Genomic DNA, 20,520 nt, shown 5'->3' on the forward strand with positions numbered 1-20,520 from the left:
ACAGAGGAAGTGTCGGGACAATGAAAAAAATATCTCTGGAGGTCAAAGATTCTCACCCTTGCCCAAAAGGTGCCTGGTGCAGCCACTACCAGTTCTGTAGCTCTGTGCAGTTCTTGGAAAACCTTGTCCCCTTTGAGAAATCTCTTTCCAAATACCAAAGAAGATATAACATTGGAGACAGAATGCATAATACAATCAGATGGATCCATTGGAGCCCCTGCAACAAAAGCAAACCATTACAAATAAAAATGTTGTCTTGCTGCTGGTACCCCATGATGCTCATACCTGGGACCTTTCTAAACAAGATGGCACTAGCATGCTTTAAAATATGGATCTGTAAATAACAATGTATCAATATTTTCTTTAATTGTTATATTGTATGCTTCAATTAAATATAGAAAAATGTCATACAAGTGAATTAAAAATATATTTCATTATAGGCTTGATGACATGCAAATCATCAGCATGGAGGAACATTGAGAAAAGCCTGACTATATTTGTAAAATAGAGTAAGTTATAGAGCAGAAAACTATTGAAAAACATTGAGCAAAGGGGATAATGATCCTGAAATTTTGTCCACGAAATGCCCCTATGATGCTAACATGACACCAGCATATGCCAGTCAATACGTTCTTTCCAAGAGGCGAGGTGAGTCGTGTTACCCTTCTCCTATCTCTAGTCCACTCACCATGTCAGTCACTGTGTTATACCAGTTAGTGCCTGGTGGTCAGAGCTTCAGAAAAGGGTGAGGTTGGAGTCAAAGAGGGCAGTTCCCCTTGCTACAGTCAGTTATTCGTTCAGATGTCACTTTTTACATGCATTAATTCAATAGATAAATGTAAAATTTCTCCACACTTTGGCCCAACTAGATTTGTATTTCATTAATGGATGGATTGGAAGGCTGTCCACCACTGGGGTAAGATGTGTATCTATGTTTGAATAATTAATTGTCTTCCAAAAGGGTGTTGCGTTAAGCTCTTAAGTTCATAATAGCATACACAATATAGTTTTACATATTTTTGTACTTTTTAACATTTGTAGATGTGTAAACAAAGTTGTGTTTTATAGTTGCTTGTATACATGTTGCAAAGTGTATATTTTTATAATGAAACTTATGTGCATCATTTTAGCCATTTAAAATGTTATATTTGGTGAGTGTTGCCTACTCAATTCTGATTATCCATGAAAACATATATAACAGGGTTGACCAACCCACAGCCCGCGGGCCCAGCACGCCTGTAAATGTGGCCCAGAAGGAGTTTTGGTTGTGGCAAGGGGGCAGCACTGTTAATGGAAAAAAAAAATCCTGCAAAAAAAGGAAAAGAAAATACTTACCTTGCGGTCAAGCGGTCACGTCAGCTGGTACTCCGGATCCCTCTCTTGTCTCCTCCTCCGTGCGGTGCTCGCAGTGATGTCATCACGCCCAACATCCATTATGGAGCGCAGCACAGAGGAGTCACCCGCGCGAGAAGAACAATCAGCAGGACAGAATTGGAGAAAAGAAGAGAAGAGGACAGGAGAACAAGCCGATTAAAAGGTAAGTTAAGGGGGATTTTTTTTATTATTTCAAGGGACGCTGACCAGTGAATAAAAGTCACCTGGTCCTGGAGCATCATGGACCTTATCTCCTTTTTTCCTGTGGTTACTCCTATCTGTTGTACAGCCTGGCATTCATCTATCCTTGGATGCCATCTTGCCAAGAATTCAGCACATGCGCAACCCTGGGAACCTTTTAAAACCTCTGCCCAACGGTGATAAGAGGATCACCAGCCAGTTCCCTTTATAAGGGTCCTCCTCCTTTCTATGAGTGTCAGTACATCAGGTCTTCCTACCTGATAGGAAGCATCTCCTCTGACTCCTGTCCGAACTCATACTTACCTTTGTTCCTGTCTTCGTGAGTTAGGCTGTTCGTTCATCGGATGCAGTATCGCTCCTCATTGGTCCTGTGCCAGAGTAATAACACTGTGTGGTTCTAAGTGCTCTCCGCAGTTCACCGCTTCACAGCATTACCTGTTCAGCTTACTCCACAGTCAAGACCTGTGACCTTACTGCAGAGTATCGCTCATCATCGGTCCTGTTCCAGAGTTATAACACCTGTGTGGATCTCATTGCTTTTGCTCCCCGCAGTTCATCGCTTCACAGCATTACCTGTTCAGCAGTTCTACAGTCAAGACCTATGACCTCACCTCTCCTCCGTTAGACTCAGGACCTCTCTGGGGGTAGCTGTCACTCAAGCAGAGATCAAGAACATTACAACTATCTGGCTTTCATGACACATGCGCTGCCGTAGGTGGCTGGAAAAATTACATCTCCCGGCAGCCCCTGACGCTTTAAGGTATTTAACCTAGTTAAGGTATTGTACTAGTTGGTATTGCCATGCACTTCCACTGTCCTAAAAAAAAATCTACTATACATCTGTTTAAATTACAGAGCATAATGATTATGTAATGAATTGGAGCGGATACCCTTTAGCCACAATAACTGATATAACACATTTCTACAACTATAAAGAGTAATATTTCAAACTGAAATGATAATCATATTTTTCACATTTTCCTGGAAATACTACGGTTCATGCAGAGCAATATGTGCAGGATATACCTTAGTCACTTCTGGAGCTGTTGGATCTTTTCCATTCCCATATTGTTGAGTGCATTTCTGCAAAACCATGTTGCACTGCAGGGGGGTATATGTAAAATGTGTAGACAGATTTAGAGTTGGGAGGGGGCTCTTCCTAAGTCAACTCTAAATCACAGTATAAAGATGCCTAGTATTTGTGTGGACATGCCAAAGCAGTAAGTATTTCCCCTGTATGCAAAAAATAATGCATATACTCCCATGCATTACAAAATGGTTTATCCAGTTGTGAATTTTCACACTTTGCTGCATTTGCTCCTAACTCGGAGACCCTATTTATCGAGTACTAAGATTCTTGCTTTAAACAGAAGTTCCCCACTATGTATCCTGAGTAGGACATTATTGTTTATTTAATGCAGTAACACTATGTTTCATATATACCTTCCTTTGTAGAAAATAGATCAAGCAAACTCTGAGCCTCTTCCTGTATTCGCTCCTCCATATTTCTCTTCCCTAGACCCAGGTTTCGAAAGGCCACCTGCCCAAGGCGTCTGTGCTGTCTCCAGGTATGACCAGAAGTTAGAACAACTCCTACCGGCATTGGACAGAAAAAAATGGGGCAATGCAGTTGTGTAACATTTAGTGATCCACAGAGTAATAAACAAACTCGTTAATAATCTTCTAATGTTATCCATTATGATCAAGTTTTTCGATAATGGGATAATCTACTACTACACAATATCCTTAAAAGTCATCTTGATATTGGATTAAAAAAATGAGACCTATCTCCACATACTACAATCACTACTGCAAGCAACCAAACCTCACAACAACTAAGTCCTAGGGGTCTTTTTCTTATAATGTGGCGATACGGATCATTTTTTATCGCTGCTTATCTAGTCGATAGAAAATCATCTCAATCAATCTCAGCAATTAATCATAAAATTTCGCTGCAGCAGTACGGGCTAATGCTTTGCCAGACCAGTCTCTGGGGAGTTCCATTTAGTTTAAGAAAATAATAATTATGGAAAAAAAAAAAATACAGTTTGAAAAAAAAATGACCACTGAAAAATTATTTATAAAGAATAAAGATTATTGTCATTCAATTTCTTCTGTTATTGCCTGAGACGTCGATAACAAAACAAGGATTGCAGCTGTACTTTTACAGCCGCAACCTTTATTAAATAGGCTTCTCTGTTGTTTGCATGGGAAAGCAATTAATGACAAGACCCCTTGATGTACAGGGCAATGCCCTATTATCAGATAAAACAATGTCCACAACGTGAAACTATTACTATGTCAAACTCTGGTTTTTCAGTTACTTTGAGTATAACTGGCTCTAAACTATATATTAATCAACACATATTATATCATTTGTAACATTTTAATTTTCCCTTTCTTTGGGTGCTGATTTTGTTTGTCGATTATTATACCATGGAGGCATATAAATTGAATAATCTAATCTATACATATAAATGTACCTTTTTCACCCATTAGATCCATGAAAAATGGTAGTATAGGGCGTCCCAAGAAGTCATCAGAATGAGAATTAAGGACTTCTCTGACTGCCCTGTATCCATTCAATACAATGACTGGTGTCTGTCCCAGCCACACTGTGTACACGTCTCCATATACCTGAGCCAGCTGAGGATGAGAAGTCACACACAGAAGAGCACTGACTTTTAAACTTTACCCAACTACAAATGTGTACATGCGTAAAATAAATACAGCCAACACAAACATATTTTATGATCATTTGAAACAGTATCACCACTAGTCTCCATACAAAAACTTTAAGACAGTGATTTTAAGAAAAGGTATAATATCAATCCACTGAAATAGCCTTATAACTACATTTTCACAAAGCATTTAAATAGAGGATCATTATGGAAAATACACATGTTCACTGTCAAATAATTGTATTCAAAATGCTATACAATTATTCTGTCAATTAGAGAAAACCAATGCAAAAAAATCCTAACAAACATTTAACATTGTACTAGCAATCATAAGATATCAAGCTCTCCACACTAACCAATGACTTCACTGAATACATTTATTACTAGAGAAACAATACGGACTAAGTGGTTAGGGAAACTTATTCTCAATAAAACATACACATATTACAAGTGTAATAAAATTTCTTTCATCAATGTGAGATAAAATATGAATATAAATATAACACTGTAAAACAGCTAAACATAATAAAAGTGTTGTGGTTAATTAGGTCTTAGAAATAGTGAAAATGTATGAAGTAGTTGCAGACAAATTAAGTCAACAATATGCATATACAGCTATTTTCCTATTCACCTGCCATTCTTAGATATTTACTGTATTTCAGTTTATGTGAATCAAAAACAATCTAAAAGGTATAAAAAGACATGTGATAAACTAGATTTTCTGTTTATACTATAGCTCTGTGCATATTCCAACCCATCCATGAATTCTGAGACTCTTAACTATTTGAATACCAGATTACATGTGACTTCCAGTTAGTGAAAAATTTACTACTTATCAGTTCTATTGATATCAATATCATTGCAAATAACAAATACTGTTTAAACTTTTTGCAAACTTACAACACTATTATATGAGACTCCTAATGATTTGCAAACAATATCCAGTAGCCATTACGATAACAGAGATCCTGTTTTGAATTTAGAATGTTTACATCAATTATGTCTCCAATGTTTATAACAATCTACTTTATATGTATCAATAATTCTTCAAATATTTCATAATAAATTAACAATTTGCAACCAAATGTGTTTGTTAGTATTTGAAATGAGAATATATTTGCAGGGATACAAGTACTGTTATTGAATGAAAAAAAACAAAACTATTTTAGACATGTTCTGAAAAACTTTCCATGGTAGAATGAAACATCTACTAAGAGAAATAAAATAATTAGAATTCACTAACAATGAGTCAAAACTCAATGTTTTATGTTATCCTTTAGGGAACATTGTATCTAAATATAATATTCCCAAAAAGTTTTGCTGGAGCAAAAGATTATTTAGGCTTCCTAATTTAGGTAATAAGAAAACTGACTGAAGAATCTGCCACTGAAGTTCTGAAATCCCATAACTTGCTTCACAAAATATGCTTTGTTTCAATATCCATATTGAATTCAATTTGTTCAGGGCTAAAGCTACTTTGATTCAAATTGTATTTTAATTTTACAAATTGTTTGTCATAAAAACCTGTACACAGGTGAATTGTTTTTATTTTCGGACCAGGTATGTCACAGATTAAGACTATTTAAAGAAATTGATAATGATGCAAATGTTTACACTTAGCCACATTATTCTGTTTTGATGTTTCTACAGTAATAAATTTATATTCATATTTTATCTCAAATTGATGCAATCCTTTTTATTACACCTATACACAGTAATATTTATGTCTTTTATGTAGAATAAATTTTCCTCACAAATTAGAAATACTTAGGATTATTCCTTTTGTAGCAAATTCGTTGACTCACTGATTAATACCGGGAGCTTGATGCACTTATTTGATTAACTTATGGTTGCTAGCACAACATTGAAGGGATCATGTAAAGTTGGGCACAATTTACACTTACAACGTACATATGTCAACTTGTGACTTGTAGTCATCATCATCACCAGTGGGGATCTTACACCAGGGGGAAAGCAGCCAAAACAGATATTTCTCATAGAGGCATATATGAGGCTGCTTTACCCTCAGCATAGGGAGTAAGGAGCACTAACCTGCCCTTTCTGCACTATGTCTACGCCTGTCAGCCCACTACCTTTCACGTTCCGCCTCTCTAAGCGCAGAAAGGCGCAAGGTGGAGATCCATATCAGTCTGAGAGCAGGCTGAGATGTACATTTTTCTACTGCACATATGCAACAGCAAAAAAGCGCTTTTTACTCTTGGAAGTCAGATTCTACATGACCCCCAGAACTTCATCCAGTACAGCAGTAAACGGGCTACAGCATTTCAATGGATTGATATTACGGCTTTTTATAATAAATAAATAAATTACTAATCACTTACATTGTTAGCAGAGTGCTGATTACATGAACTGAGAAAAAGTGTATAGTTGTCATTATGGATATTTATCTGACAGCTGTCATCTGGAGTTAGTGTGTGAATCCTCACAGCAATTATTTTGTGACAGCTGTTATCTGGAGCTAGTGTTGTGAATACTCACATATTAATTGTGATAATAAGCAGGTTTGGAAGCTGAAAATCCGTTCTCGTCTACAAAACTCAACTTGTATCTTAGCATTCTCTATGGTACAGTGACAATTTGGCTATGTTTCATTATCTCACTTTTCTTGTTAGCTCTGAACAGATCTAAGAAACAACTTACCTGGATGAAAGATTCATGGTGAAGCTTAAATCTCAGAGTCCATAAATTGCCCAGTATAGGAATGGGGGGTGGTCCAGGTGGGTAGAGTAAAGCTGTACTCCGAATTTTAAAGTAGTTCCAAGCTAAAATCCCCAGAAATAACAACAGCAATAACTCACTGATCATTATTTAGAATTAATGGTATCTTCTGTCGCCTCTAACGCTTGTCTTGGTGTATCAGATGTGTCTCTATTTGATTTTTGTACAGCTCTTACTTTGTCCAAACAATGTTTGTAATTGTGTTCCAAATCTTTATTTCTGGCAAGCACTCAGCTGATCATGGGTTCATAATACATGGATTCAGGGATTATACTGTACAAGAACAGCAGCACATTTACAGAAAAACAAGTTATTGCAGTAGGTGTAGCATGGGGCAAAGTAGAGGGTTGATTAGGGTTATGTGGTGGCTTTAAGAGTTATGGGGACATTGAGAAGCACTACAGTGGCTTTTAGACACTTTAAGGGGACATGTTGGAGCTTTATGATAACAAAAAGAGGTTGTATGTTAGCAATTTAACACATTTAATCATGTTTCATTTTCACATGCAGGCTGGGTACACAGTACAGAATTTTTCTCCTGATGCAATATCGTTAATGTTTTTACCAGTGACTGTAAGTCCCGGACAGCATGCTGATTCATGTGTACACACTACATGTTTTACCTTCAGATCTGTGCTCTTCACTTGTCCTAACCATCGGATGAACAGATCGTGACTCTGTACTGTAAACTCTATGGAGATCTGCCTACACTGCTGGTCATGAGTGTGTACACACTGTATGCTTGACATCATTCCATCGTTTATAGAGATTTTTAGTCCATCTACAAGATCAAATCAAACTATAAGATAAGCTTTGGTAAGATAAAACATGATCTTGGGAGGATACTCACTAATGAAATATCGAACCTAACAGTTGTTTATCGTTTGATCGGTAATCAGTAGCTCTTGTATTAATTTTAGCATTTACATGTTATTTTTACGTATTCCAGGTCCATGTAGCTGACTATGCCAGCCCTAATAGTATTAATTAGCAGCCTGCTGAGGCTGATTGTCAGGCCTGTGTTCCTCCTTTGTGATTGGCCCATCAAACTATTTTAGGCACGGAGGGCTTAGCCTCCCTGCCGGTTATAATGTTAGTGTGCTCCACAGATTGCTGACCTGCTGATGGATACGTTCTCTGTCCTTAGATCATTAACCTGTTGTGACCCTTGGCTTGTTTATTGGACTCTGCCTCTACGCCTGTGCCCCTTTGACGACCCTGTTTAACGACCTTCCGTGCTTGCTTCTGACCCATGACCCTGGCCTGTCCCTGATACCGGCTTCCAGTATTCCGTTTACCTCCATTCTGTACGGTTATACTGATAAGCCTTTACTACCCTAAAGCCTGAGTCCTGGGGGCATCTGAGTACCTCCGAACAACATCTGTTGGCTGCTAAAGTTGAAGACCTCTAATAGCTTGGTTCTAAAGGCTCATCTACTAGCCGTGGTCCTAACAGCAAGTAGAAAATATGCTTCATGCCTTTGGCAAACATGGTGAGTACATACTAAACAAAATACATATCCTTCACCTCACATAAATACCTTTAACTTTCCACTCACCTCTTTCCGCTACAATACTAAAACCATTTTTTTTCCTTGATGTAGATGTAAAAAATCCCCCAAAAAATCTTATTATAAGCGATAATGCATCCTCCATTGTTTGTTAGTTTTGCCTTAATTAGAATTGTAAAGGGAAGCTACAAATGCATTAACAAAAGTAATAAAAAGTTAAAGTAAGAGTAATAATGTAAGATTAATTCAACAAATATGACATAAGGGACTAACTGAAGTGGTGACTAACAAATAAAAGCAAAAATAAGTGAAAAGTAAGTCTAAACATCTTATACCTCAAGTAAGAGTAATTTAAGATATTTGATGGGACATTTATACTATCTTTCCTTGAGACAAACTTTATTTTTAAAAATCTATTTATTGTTATTGCTGAACAGTGTTTACAGCATAGTTATTTTAGATTTAACTTTTAGAGATATAGACAAGTGTGTTACATAATTGATTACTCAGGGAGAAGGGATGAGCGCTCTTAGAGACTATTTAAACAAAAAAAATATGCAACTTTTGGGATCACTGAATGAAACACATCATCTCTTATATGCATCCATAGATTAAATCACGCAGGCAGGGCCTTCTTACCTCTCTGTCTGTATTACCCTGTACTGTTTTATTACTGTATTTGTTCTCAATTGTAAAGCAAAATTAAATTAGCTGGGGCTATATCATCATCAGCAGCAGCTATTTATATAGCGTCGCTAGTTCTGCAGCGTTGTACAGAGAACTCACTCACATCAGTCTCTGCCCCATTGGAGCTTACAGTCTAACTCCCGTAACTTACACACACTCATACAGAGAGAGAGACTAGGGTCAATTTGATAGCAGCCAATTAACCTACTAGTATGTTTTTGGAGTGTGGGAGGAAACTGGAGCACTTGGAGGTAACCCACACAAACACGGGGAGATCATACAAACTCCACACAGATACAGCCATGGTCGAGAATCGAACTCATGACCCCAGAGCTGAGAGGTAGAATTGCTAACCACTAAGCAACCGTGCTGCTCCATATAAATAAATAAATAAATAAATAATGATGATGATGATGATGATGATGATGATGATATTTGACAACTTACTAGTTTCTGCATTTGTAGAGAACCTACTATGGGACAACTGTCTACTCCATGTGAGTTATAATGGAAAATGTATAAAATATAACTAAACTCACAGCACTGGAAGTATATTAGGTGCCAGCACAATGAATGAATAAACTTAAAAGAAACTGAGGGTCTGGATCAATTTGTAATACACAGAAACAACTATTTTAATAAAACATGATAAAACGCTACATGTTTTATTAGTATGATTATATGTGAATCTTGACACTGTCAAATGGAAATGATTAAGAAGCTGTGTTTCCAACCTCCCTTTCTTTGGAAACATACTTCTGCTTTTTTATAGGGTTAGCACCAGCCCCAACTGTTGTGATTAATCAGTAAAGTGGGACAGGATTGAACGTGTGCATTTTTTGGATCCTTACTAGCACTTGTAGATTGCTGATTTATTTTGCTTATATCTCAAGTGAGCCACATAATGCATGCACAGGGTTCTATATTTTTTTGAACCTGTCCACTGAGACTAGGTATACACTACAAAAGCTTTTGAACAATTAGTTATCTCTAATGATTTTACGAATGGCTGAAGTTCCGATCAGTCTGCCAATTCATGTGTACACACTATACCTGATTACTTTTAGATCTGTGCTCTTCATCTGTCATAACCATTGGTTGAGGATTCAGGATGGAAAGCAGGTTATGTGGTGTCTCGTCTCACTGGTGCCAATCAAATCTCTGCCATGTCATCCCAGCAGTACTGTATCCAGAGTAGCATGTGTGTATGTTATATATTGTAAAATCCTCTCATCACTGCTGTATAGAGCACAACAGCTATAGGACAGGTTAATAACCTTTAACAGTGCATTTCCATATTTTCCTCCCTAGTCTCATCATTGTACATGTTCCCAACAGATATGGGAAAGAACGGATGAAAGGTTTTTATTTTATGGTCTCTATAGATGGCTGCAGGGTGTGAGTGTGTGTACAGGTGCTGCATGGCAGGTAGCAGCACGTACAGCAACATGGCATAGCCCCATAATGGAGAGAAGTCCTTGCTCCTTCGTTCCCTACATCAGGTTATTTGGACTATGGCAGTCTTGCATTGCAAACACAGGATTGGACGGGTTGCCGAAATTAGCAGGAGGCCCATATATTCGATTGGTTGACGCTCATCAGGGATCCACCCCATGCTCTCAGCCTGCATTCCAAAGTATGTGTGCCAGTCCACCCCCCTCATCGGTCGTTCCAATTTTGCAGAGTGCATACACACTGCAGAATTGGAACAACATTGCTCCATCGTTGATTGAGATTTTCAGTTCAGTTTGAAAATCTCAATAACGATTTCATGTGCTTTGGAACAATAATCGCTCATCATTTCAGGGTACACACTAATGTGATATCAGGCCAATCATTTATCGTCTGATTGGCTCGATAATCGGCGGAAAACACAGAAATGTGTACCCAACCTGAGTCATTAAGGTATGTGTAGAACCCTACAAAAAAGGAAATATATCTTTAAACCTTGACAGAAACCATAGTTGATGAATAGGATAAATTAAATATAAAATGGTGAAATATAAAATGTTAACTTGATGAAAGGCGAGAAGCAACATGGAAAGAAAAGAGAAAGCAGGTCTGATTGTTACGGCTAACGGTCTTAAAATAAACCTGTAGAACCAGATGGAGAGGTCTTCACCTTTAGCAGCTGTCTTTCTCGTAGAGCTTGTTATGCTCACAGGTACTCGGATGCCCCCAGTACTTATACTCAAAGTAGTACAGGTTTATGAACGTACCGTAGCGCAGAGTAGCGCGGTGTAGAATAAAGCGCAGTCAGGAAACAGGCCAAGGTCGTAGGTCCAAGCAAGCAATGTGGTCAGAAACAGGCAAGGTGTCAGAGCTGGCAGCGATCAAAGGAGGTCTGGGTCACATAGCAAAGGTCAGGGTAATGAGCAATCAATCAAGGTCCAGGTTCCAGGCAGAGGGTCAAAACACAGAGGAAATCCAAAGTTCAGCAACAGCACTGGAGCAGGCAAGCAGACGGGAAACTGAGCGCTACAACCGGCAGGGAGGCTAAGCCCTCCCTGCCTTAAATACTCAGACTATTCAATGGGGATGCAGGTTCCCACTTGCACTAAATCAGCCCAGGAGGCTGATTACAAAACATGCTGTGCATGCAACCGGCTGTGGCGGCAGCGGGAGTAATGCGTCCCGATTGTTGCCCAGGCAACCGGGAAGCAGGAAGCGGAAGTGACGTTCCGGTCATCATAGAGACGGCCGGGACGCCGACACACAGGGGCAGAGAGTCGCGGCGGTTACTGAGACACTGAGAGAAAGATAAACAGTGGTGATGCTGTAAGAGGTGCAAGCTGACAGAGAGCAGGCAATAGCAGTAGATATTAAAACAGATAGCAGGATATATTAGAGATGTGTCAAAGAGAGAGAGAGGAAGAGGAACAATAAAAAGGGGACAGGTGTCAGAGAAACATAACACACAATTAACACTGACGGGATAAATCTGTCACAGAAGACAGAACACAGAGCAGGAGAAAGAAACAGGCAAAAGAGAGCGACAGCGAATTGATAAAAGGGACATGTACTGCATGGTCAAAAGTATGTGGACACCTCTTCTAAATGGTGTGCTTGTTGATTTCTGCCACACCCATTGCTAACAAGTGTGTAAGATCAAGCATACAGCAATGCAATCTCCATAGACAAATATTGGCAGTAGAAAGGGTTGTACTGAAGGGCTCAGTGACTTTCAAGATGGTAGTCATAGGATGACACCTTTCCCACAAGTCAGTCAAATTTCTGTCCTGCGAGAGCAGCCTTGGTCCACTGTAAGTGCTGTTATTGTAATGTGGAAATGTCTAGTAGCAACAACGTATATCAAGTATAATGCGCTCAATTGCCTAGAACACACCAACTATGTAGATGATTTCTATAGAATTGAATATGATAAATAACATATAGTGTAGATAATGTAGTAAAAACAGTTCATTTAATTGCCCAAAGATCAAACAAATTAATAAAATAAAATAAAAAAATGGTACAATAGCCAACGATGATTGAATATTAAAATTCCAATATAAGGATACTCAGAGAATGTTGATATTCAACAATGGAGGCTATGTGGAAAACCATTAACTGGGTAATTGATACCATAAGATGACATACGAATCAGTCCGAAAGTACACAGTAATAAAAGTCCTGGTAAAAGATGAATCTAGATAAAGCATATAGTAAACCTGACAGTGGTCCCAGGCGAGGATGTGAATATAATCCAGATACCTGGTGAATATGTGATCATCCGGGGGAAATCGCGGCTGTAGACGGGATGACAGCCGATGGCTAGCGGTGGAGCTCACAGGAAGCGATGGAGACTGCGTTACTAGCAGTGCTGTAGTGTGGAGATGGAAAGCCTGGCGTGCGTTCCACAGTGGAACGCATGGACCGGATATCCTGATGATGTCACGGAAGTGGGCGTGTCCCAACGCGTTTCATCTGCAGGAGCAGATTTCTTCAGGGGATGTGCGATATGCGTTGGTATCCTGACGGACTTCTTTATATATTGTCAATTGATTGTTTGTCCAATAAAGCGTTATTTGAGGAGTGTTTGCTGAGCCTAATTTACTCATTATGCCGTACCTGCCCTCAAAGTGGGTGATAGAGTTTGGTTATCTACCCGGAACATTCGTCTTTAAGTCCCTTCGATGAAGTTTGCTCCTAGATTCATCGGTCCGTATAGAATTTTGAAGGTTATCAATCCAGTTTCTTTCAAATTAAAGCTTCCTTCATCACTTCATATTTCCAACTCGTTCCATATATCGTTATTGAAACCATTAATCATAAATCATTTTTCTTCTACTACTTCTTCAATAATACCGGTATTCTCTCAACAAGAGGATTTTGAGATTACTCAGATTCTGGATTCAAAGATGGTTCGAGGAACGATTAAATACTTGGTGGATTGGAAGGGTTTTGGCCCTGAAGAGCGTTCCTGGGTAAATGCCTCTAACATCAATGCTCCTGCACTTTTGTGAAAGTTTCATATTAAATTTCCTCTGAAGATTGTCGCTAAGTGTCCAGTGGCCACTTTTAAAAGGGGGGGTACTGTCACACGCCGGTCCCGTAGTTAGGTGCCGGCATTTGACTTGCCTCTGGGAACTGCAATTGAACCTATTGCTGTTTCTAAGATACTACCTTTGCACAGGTGTTCCTGACTGCTTTGCTTGGACCTCCCTTCGATTCTCATTGGTTCTGGAGTATTACTTAAACTACCCATGGTCCTTGGCTCATTGCCTGTTCTTCGTGTTACTCAGTCTGCCTTGGTCCTGACTGTCTGCTGAATCTCTCGTTGCTGTTACTTGTTTGCTGGACTTCTGCATCTACAACCATTGTACCTGGTACTTGTAGTTCCACGCTGTCTGCTGAACCTCTTGTTGCTGTTACCTGTTTGCTGGACTTCTGCATCTACCACCATCGTACCTGGTACTTGTAGTTCCACGCTGTCTGCTGAACCTCTCGCTGCAGTTACCTGTTTGCTGGACTTCTGTATCTACAGCCATCGTGCCTGGTACCTGTAGTTCCACGCCGGTCTGCTGAACTCCTCGGTTGCTATCAAGCTTCATGTTGAACATTTACTGTGAGTTGATTGCTGCACCTGTGGTTAAGCCTGCACACCTGCAGTTGTATTTTCAATGCTGAGTTCTATTGAGACTTTCCTTGTGATTAATCTACCTGCTGAATTACTACGGCCTGCAGCTAGTTGCATGGTTCAACTTCCTGCTTTTGCCCAGCTGATCTACAGTGCTGTTTTCTTCATTCATATGTTTATTGGAAGACATCAGTTATCTGCAGTCCTATACTCGGCTAGGATACTCCTCGTTCTTGCTACTTCTAGGTAATGAACTGTTTGAAGTTTCTACTGTTCAACTATATCTCTGCGACTGTTATTAGTAGAACATCAGTTCAACGATTATTGCTGTTCTATTCTGAGAATTATCGTGATACCTGTAACCCACCTGCTATGTAGAATCATCTTTATCTACGGATCAACAGTTCTACATTCTCATTCTCTTGGAACTGTTGTTGACCAGTGATTCACATCAATCTGCCGTGAGTTACATTATTGGATCCACGCATTCTCCATTTGTCATCCTATGTTTGAACTATTGTTTACTCATCCCATACAGTTGTCAAGAGTTACCAATTCTGAAGTGGCATAACGTGATCTGCATCCTGCTTGTGTCCTAATTGCCGTGTATTTAATATCTGCCGTTATATATATATTCTTCCAGTTCCATTGTACTATCAATCAATATACTACTTTACAGCATAGCTACCATCTCCAGTGTTTTATTACTACTATTGCTGAAGCCTGTGAATCCTGAACTCTTTACTCTGTGTCTTCTCATCCACCGTGTCATTGTGTGTTGCCTCCACTATCCTCTGTCAGTCCTTGTCTGGGGGGCCGCGACCTGCGGAATAGGAGCAGCGGAGTCCATATCCCCTTGTGGGGATCCCTGGTGAATACCTCCTATCCGTTAGACTCCGCACTCCTGGGCAGGTCCTATATAGACAGAGGCAAGGGATCTACAAAACTACTCGGAGTCGTGACACCCAGTTAATGGTTTTCCATATAGCCTCCATTGTTAATTATCAACATTCTCTGAGTACCCTTTTATTGAAATTTAACTATTCAATCATTGTTGGCTATTGTACCATTTTTTTATTTTATTAATTTGTTTGATCTTTGGGCAATTAAATGAACTGTTTTTACTACATTGTCTACACTATTTATGTTATTTATCATATTCAATTCTGTAGAAATCATCTACATAGTTGGTGTGTTCTAGGCAATTGAGCGCATTACACTTCATATACATTAATTGTTACACATGAAGGGATTCCTGATTCTTTGCTGCTCTTGCCGTTTTGGAGTTGAGCGCAGTTCCTCTTTTCTCTTTGAATAGTAGCAACAACACATGTGAAATGGTAGGCCTTATAAGCTCACAGAAGCTGCGTCTGAAAGCAACATCAGCACAAGAACGGTTTGTCTGCAGCTTCATTGATTGAGTTTCCATGGCCAAGCAGCCGCACACAAGGCTCAGATCACCATGCATAATGTTGAAAGTCAACTCTATAGAGTAAAGCACACCACTATTGGAGCAGTGGAAATGCTTTCTCTGAAGTGACAAATCATGCTTCACCATCTGTCACTGTATCAATTTGGGTGTAGAATGCTCCCTACCCTAATGCTTACTGCCAGTAGTAAAGTTTAGTGGAGGAGGAAAAGTGGTCTGGGGCACTTAGTTCCAATGAAGGGAAAGTTTAAGGCTACAGTATACAGTGACGTTGTAGACAATTGTGTATTTCCAGCTTTGTGACAACAGTTTGAGGAAGGTCTTTTCCTCTTTCAGCATGACAATGTCCCCTTGCACGAAGCGTGGTCCATCAAAAAATTGTTTCCTGAGTTGGTCTGAAAGAACTTGACTGGCCTGTGCAGAGCCCTGACCTCAGCTCCATCAAATACCTTTTGGATGAATTGAAACGTCAACTGCGAGCCAGGACATATCGCCCAAAATCAATGTCCAACCTCACAATGTTCTTGTGGCTGAATGAATGAGAATCCCTGTAGCCACATTCCAAAATCTAGTGGAAAGTCTTCCCAGATGAGTGGAGGCTGTTATGCTATCAAAGGGGTAACAAACTCCATATTAATGTCCATGGTTTTGGAATGAGATATTCAACAATCACATATCCCATATGGATGTGTTCGGATGTCCACATACTTTGGCCAATTAGTGTATTTGAAAGAAATAAAACATTTTCTCACCTCTTTGTCTGTTTTACCCAGTTTGTTTATTAGTTTACTATGTTTGTCCCCAATTGTAAAGCGCTACGGAATATGTTGGCGCTATATAAAAAAATGATGATGATGATGATGATAGTATACAAGAATTTATATTTATTGAGAAATCTAATAATATACAGGATTATATACTTTATCGTGAAATATATATATTTATTGAGAAATAGCAGAAAATATACAGAAGTATATATTTATTGTATATTGAAAAAGATATATGTTTATTATACCTATATTGAGGATATCAATATATTCTAAGGATATAATTTATATACCAGGGTATATTGTAAGAAAATAAAGGACAGTTGAGAATGGAAAACAAAAGAGTGAAAACCTGTTCAGTAAAACACAGTGAAACAGTTGATAGCCAATGCTACAGGGGCCACCTCAACCTACATGGATGAGCACCCCAGTCATTACTCATTTGCTACTGGGTCAGATAAGTGATAACATTACAGGCCTGCACTTCCCATATAATACACTATTTTAATAAACCATGGTCAGATGAAGAGTCTAGTCATAACTTGTTTGACACAAGAAAAACAGTTAAACCTTCCAACTCTCTCTGCAGCAAAAGACCTCATGAGCAAACAAGAGGAAAAGTCAAACAGATAACACACATACAAAAAAGTATAAGAGACCCCTTTTAGTACTCCTTAAATGTCAATTGATAACATTTCAGCTGGCAGGACTGAAATCTTTAAGTTGTGGAACTAAAAGTAATATGTTCAGTACAAGACAGTAGAATGAACTGTTATAGATAATTCAAACACAATCTGTACTCGTGTGATATATATATATATATATATATATATATATATATATATATATTTATAAATTGAGGAGACAAACAGTGCAGAGAACACACTTACTTATAGCTTTCCAATAAATTGAGACTTTCTGTGGAAAACATAAAATTCATAATTTGTATTCAAAACATACATCCAAACACAACGGGCCTGATTCGTCAAGGCATCAGGCGTATCAAACGCAAAATCACTCGCGCATGCTCAGAACTGGAAAACACGGTTGAAAAATCAGACCTTTTCCATACACACAAAAATGGCACCTACTACTGCCTACGATTTAGTGGGGTATCCTGGGTGGGAAAGGGGCATTCTCCCTTAGTCAATGTACAGTACAGGCGTGTAAAACTCAAACACACACAGCCATGGCCGTAGAAAGCTCTACAGCTGTCAGGGCCGGATTAAGGGAATGGAGGCCCCTGGGCTAAGGGGCCCTCCATTCCCCACGAGGCCCCCATTGTGAGCCGTCCGCCACCCCCCCGCCCCCCGCGAGGACCCCCCCAAGCACTTACCTGTCAGTGCAGTCCTCCGTCCCGGCACGCTGTAAGCTCCTTACTGAGAAGATATCCTCAGTAAGCAGACTACAGCGCGCCGGGACGGAGGACTGCACTGGCAGTACTCAGCAGCATTGATCGGGCCGGGGGCGCCCCCGCCCCCGACCGATCAATAATGCTGCTGAGGGGTTTGAAGGGCCCCCTGGATGCCCGAGGCCCCTGGGCTATAGCCCAGTTAGACCTCGGGTTAATCCGGCCCTGATGGCTGTGGAAGTAACCTTCCACTTCTGCAGTATCTCTTGCTCCAGCTATGGGGCTAGTCTAAGTTGAGCTGGTGGTCAGCCAGCCGAACCCCTGGCTCCATACAGTATATAAAATAGATTTAAAGAAAAAAAAATAAAATGTGAGGGGTCCCTCCTCCTAATGCTATTAACCCTAGTGCTGCCAGCCTAGAGCTGGTTTCCAAAAAATATGGGGTGGGGGTGCATTGGGTGCCCCTGATTTTACACAAACAAGCCAGAGTTGGTGGCACTATAGCAGAGGGACACGCAACATAAGGTCCCCCTGTCATAATGACAAACCAACACCAGGCTGTTTAGTACAGGGTTGGATTCCCCTTGAAGTGGGGTCCGCAAATAATATTGTGTGGGTTCCCCCTGTATAAATAAACAGCCCATACTGAAAACACTCTTCCTACACCCCTGAGATGTAGGATAATAGGTGTTAAAGAATAAATAAAAAGTATAAAACACCATTTTACTTTGTGGAACTACAAGTCCCAGCTAGATCAGGCTACCATTAACAGTCTGGGCAAGCTGGTGCTTGTAGGACTACAAGCACCAACATACCCATGGCAGCCAGGGCATGCTGGAACTTGGAGAACCACAAGTACTAACATGCCCTAACACCTAGGGCCCGCTCAGCCATGTAGTCTGATAAAGTAAAATTTAAATAAAACACACAACCCTCGTTACAACCACATTACTTTAATAAAAATAATAAAACCCCTAAAATAAACCACACACCTCTTTCAAACCACATATATTTATTAAAAATATAAAATCCCCATATACTTACCATCTGATGTCTTCTGTAAACAATCCACTCTTGTAAGCTTTTAATCTAAATATGCTTGAATCCAACCATAAAAAAACTATAATACCCTACAGGTCCTGTAGGTGTACAAAAAAAATAAATCACATGACAGGTCTTGGAGTAGCCCAAAAAAAATAAACCACAAAAAAACCCCAAAATAATCTTCTTTTCTTCAGTCTAAAAGACCTCAAAATAATCCAAAAGATTCAGTTTGGCAGCTGCTATAGAGGGAGAAAGGGAAAAATATATTAAAAAACTATTAATATAGAATCAGAATCCATAAAGATAGAGAACAAGATTATAATGTATAAAGATGGACTTTAGTCTCAGTAAAATGCATCCGACCATCAATAATAAAAACAGCTGCATTACTGCAATATTCTTAAATAAATCAATACTGGTGCCAATATTCATATAATCACTTGCGGCACATGTCATGTTTCCTTTTGCAGGTTATATTAGTGTAAATTTTAAGCTTTGTTAATATATTCTCAATATGCTACAAGATGTGTTTGTTTCCTGCATCTGTTTTTATTTTTATAATGGATAAGTAATGCTTGTGCGTTACGGATATGCATGCACATGATACGCATTCCATGGTCCCAGCTTTGATTTCAACTCTCAAAGTCACATTTTCTTATTTTTGTTTTTAACTATTCTGACACAGTAAATACCAGAGTGGAATGAACCAATAAAGACTGAAAGGTTGATCACTTGTTTGCTTTACTTGATAGAATAAACTTCCTATGTGTGCATGTTTGGTGGGTGCTGTCTATTATTGAGAAGTCAATTGTGTAGGGCATGCCAATCAAGTGTTATGCGATCAAGTGCTGTGTTTGAATGAAATGTAGTCATTCTAGCAACAGTGAATATGTCTATACTTATACTGTTGATACCGTTGAACCTATTCCTGTTGACATTCAAAGGACAACGGACAGCATTACAGCTGCCCAACTTGCCGACAATACAGCTGGTGGGTCCAGCACAAAATAGTTAATATTAACAAAAATACCACAGCCATTTAGCCCAAACCTTAATTGTGGACTCACCGGGACAATACAGCTGAAAGACCCATCGGCACAATACAGTAAAGAGATAAATTTAAAAAACATTGTGCTCTCCCTTTCCCTAAACAGATTAACCCTAGTGCTGCCGGCCTAGGCTGGTACTAGCAAAAATGGGGGACCAAAAATGTGGGGTCCCCCAATTCTACAATAGCCAGCACTAGACTTTGCCAACAGAGGCTGGGGTGGCACTATAGCAGGAGATCCTGGAGAGTGGGGTCCCACTGCTATAATCACAATTAGCCCCAGGCTGGTCAACACTGGGCTTGGGTCCAAAAAAAAAAAAAAGTGGACCTGACCCCCTAGGGGCAGCCGGCTGAAATGACTAGGGCTCTTCCCACGTCCCTGGGGCAGTGGGTGTGGGGGTAATTAAAAGTTATTTTACAATAAAAATACCATTTTGCCTTGGTGCCCTACAGGTCCCAGCAAGCCCAGACTTCCATTAACAGTTTGGGAATGCTGGTGCTTAGTACTACAAGTAAAGTCTTGTGTATTTATATACCAGGGATGTTCTGATTTTAGACATTGCCAAATGCTCTCATCCAACCGACCACATTGTATCCCCTGATCTATT

General features: G+C 39.5%; 1 protein-coding gene across 2 annotated transcripts in view; it reads right to left on the reverse strand.

Annotated features, from left to right (window-relative positions):
- The window catches only part of LOC142144041 (cytochrome P450 2J5-like), a 39,795-nt gene extending 31,936 nt beyond the window's left edge, over positions 1–7,859 (reverse strand). For both annotated transcript variants that reach the window (XM_075202403.1, XM_075202402.1), the window contains exons 1-4: positions 6,918–7,859; positions 4,059–4,221; positions 3,019–3,168; positions 57–217 (exon numbers count right to left, since the gene is read on the reverse strand). In XM_075202403.1, coding sequence (XP_075058504.1) covers positions 57–217; positions 3,019–3,168; positions 4,059–4,221; positions 6,918–7,082 — 639 coding nt within the window. In that variant the 5' untranslated portion in view covers positions 7,083–7,859. The remainder of the gene's footprint in view (positions 1–56; positions 218–3,018; positions 3,169–4,058; positions 4,222–6,917) is intronic.
- Positions 7,860–20,520: the final 12,661 nt, after the last annotated feature.

This window comes from Mixophyes fleayi, chromosome 3 (genome assembly GCF_038048845.1).
Source record: "Mixophyes fleayi isolate aMixFle1 chromosome 3, aMixFle1.hap1, whole genome shotgun sequence".
Classification (NCBI taxonomy): domain Eukaryota; kingdom Metazoa; phylum Chordata; class Amphibia; order Anura; family Limnodynastidae; genus Mixophyes; species Mixophyes fleayi.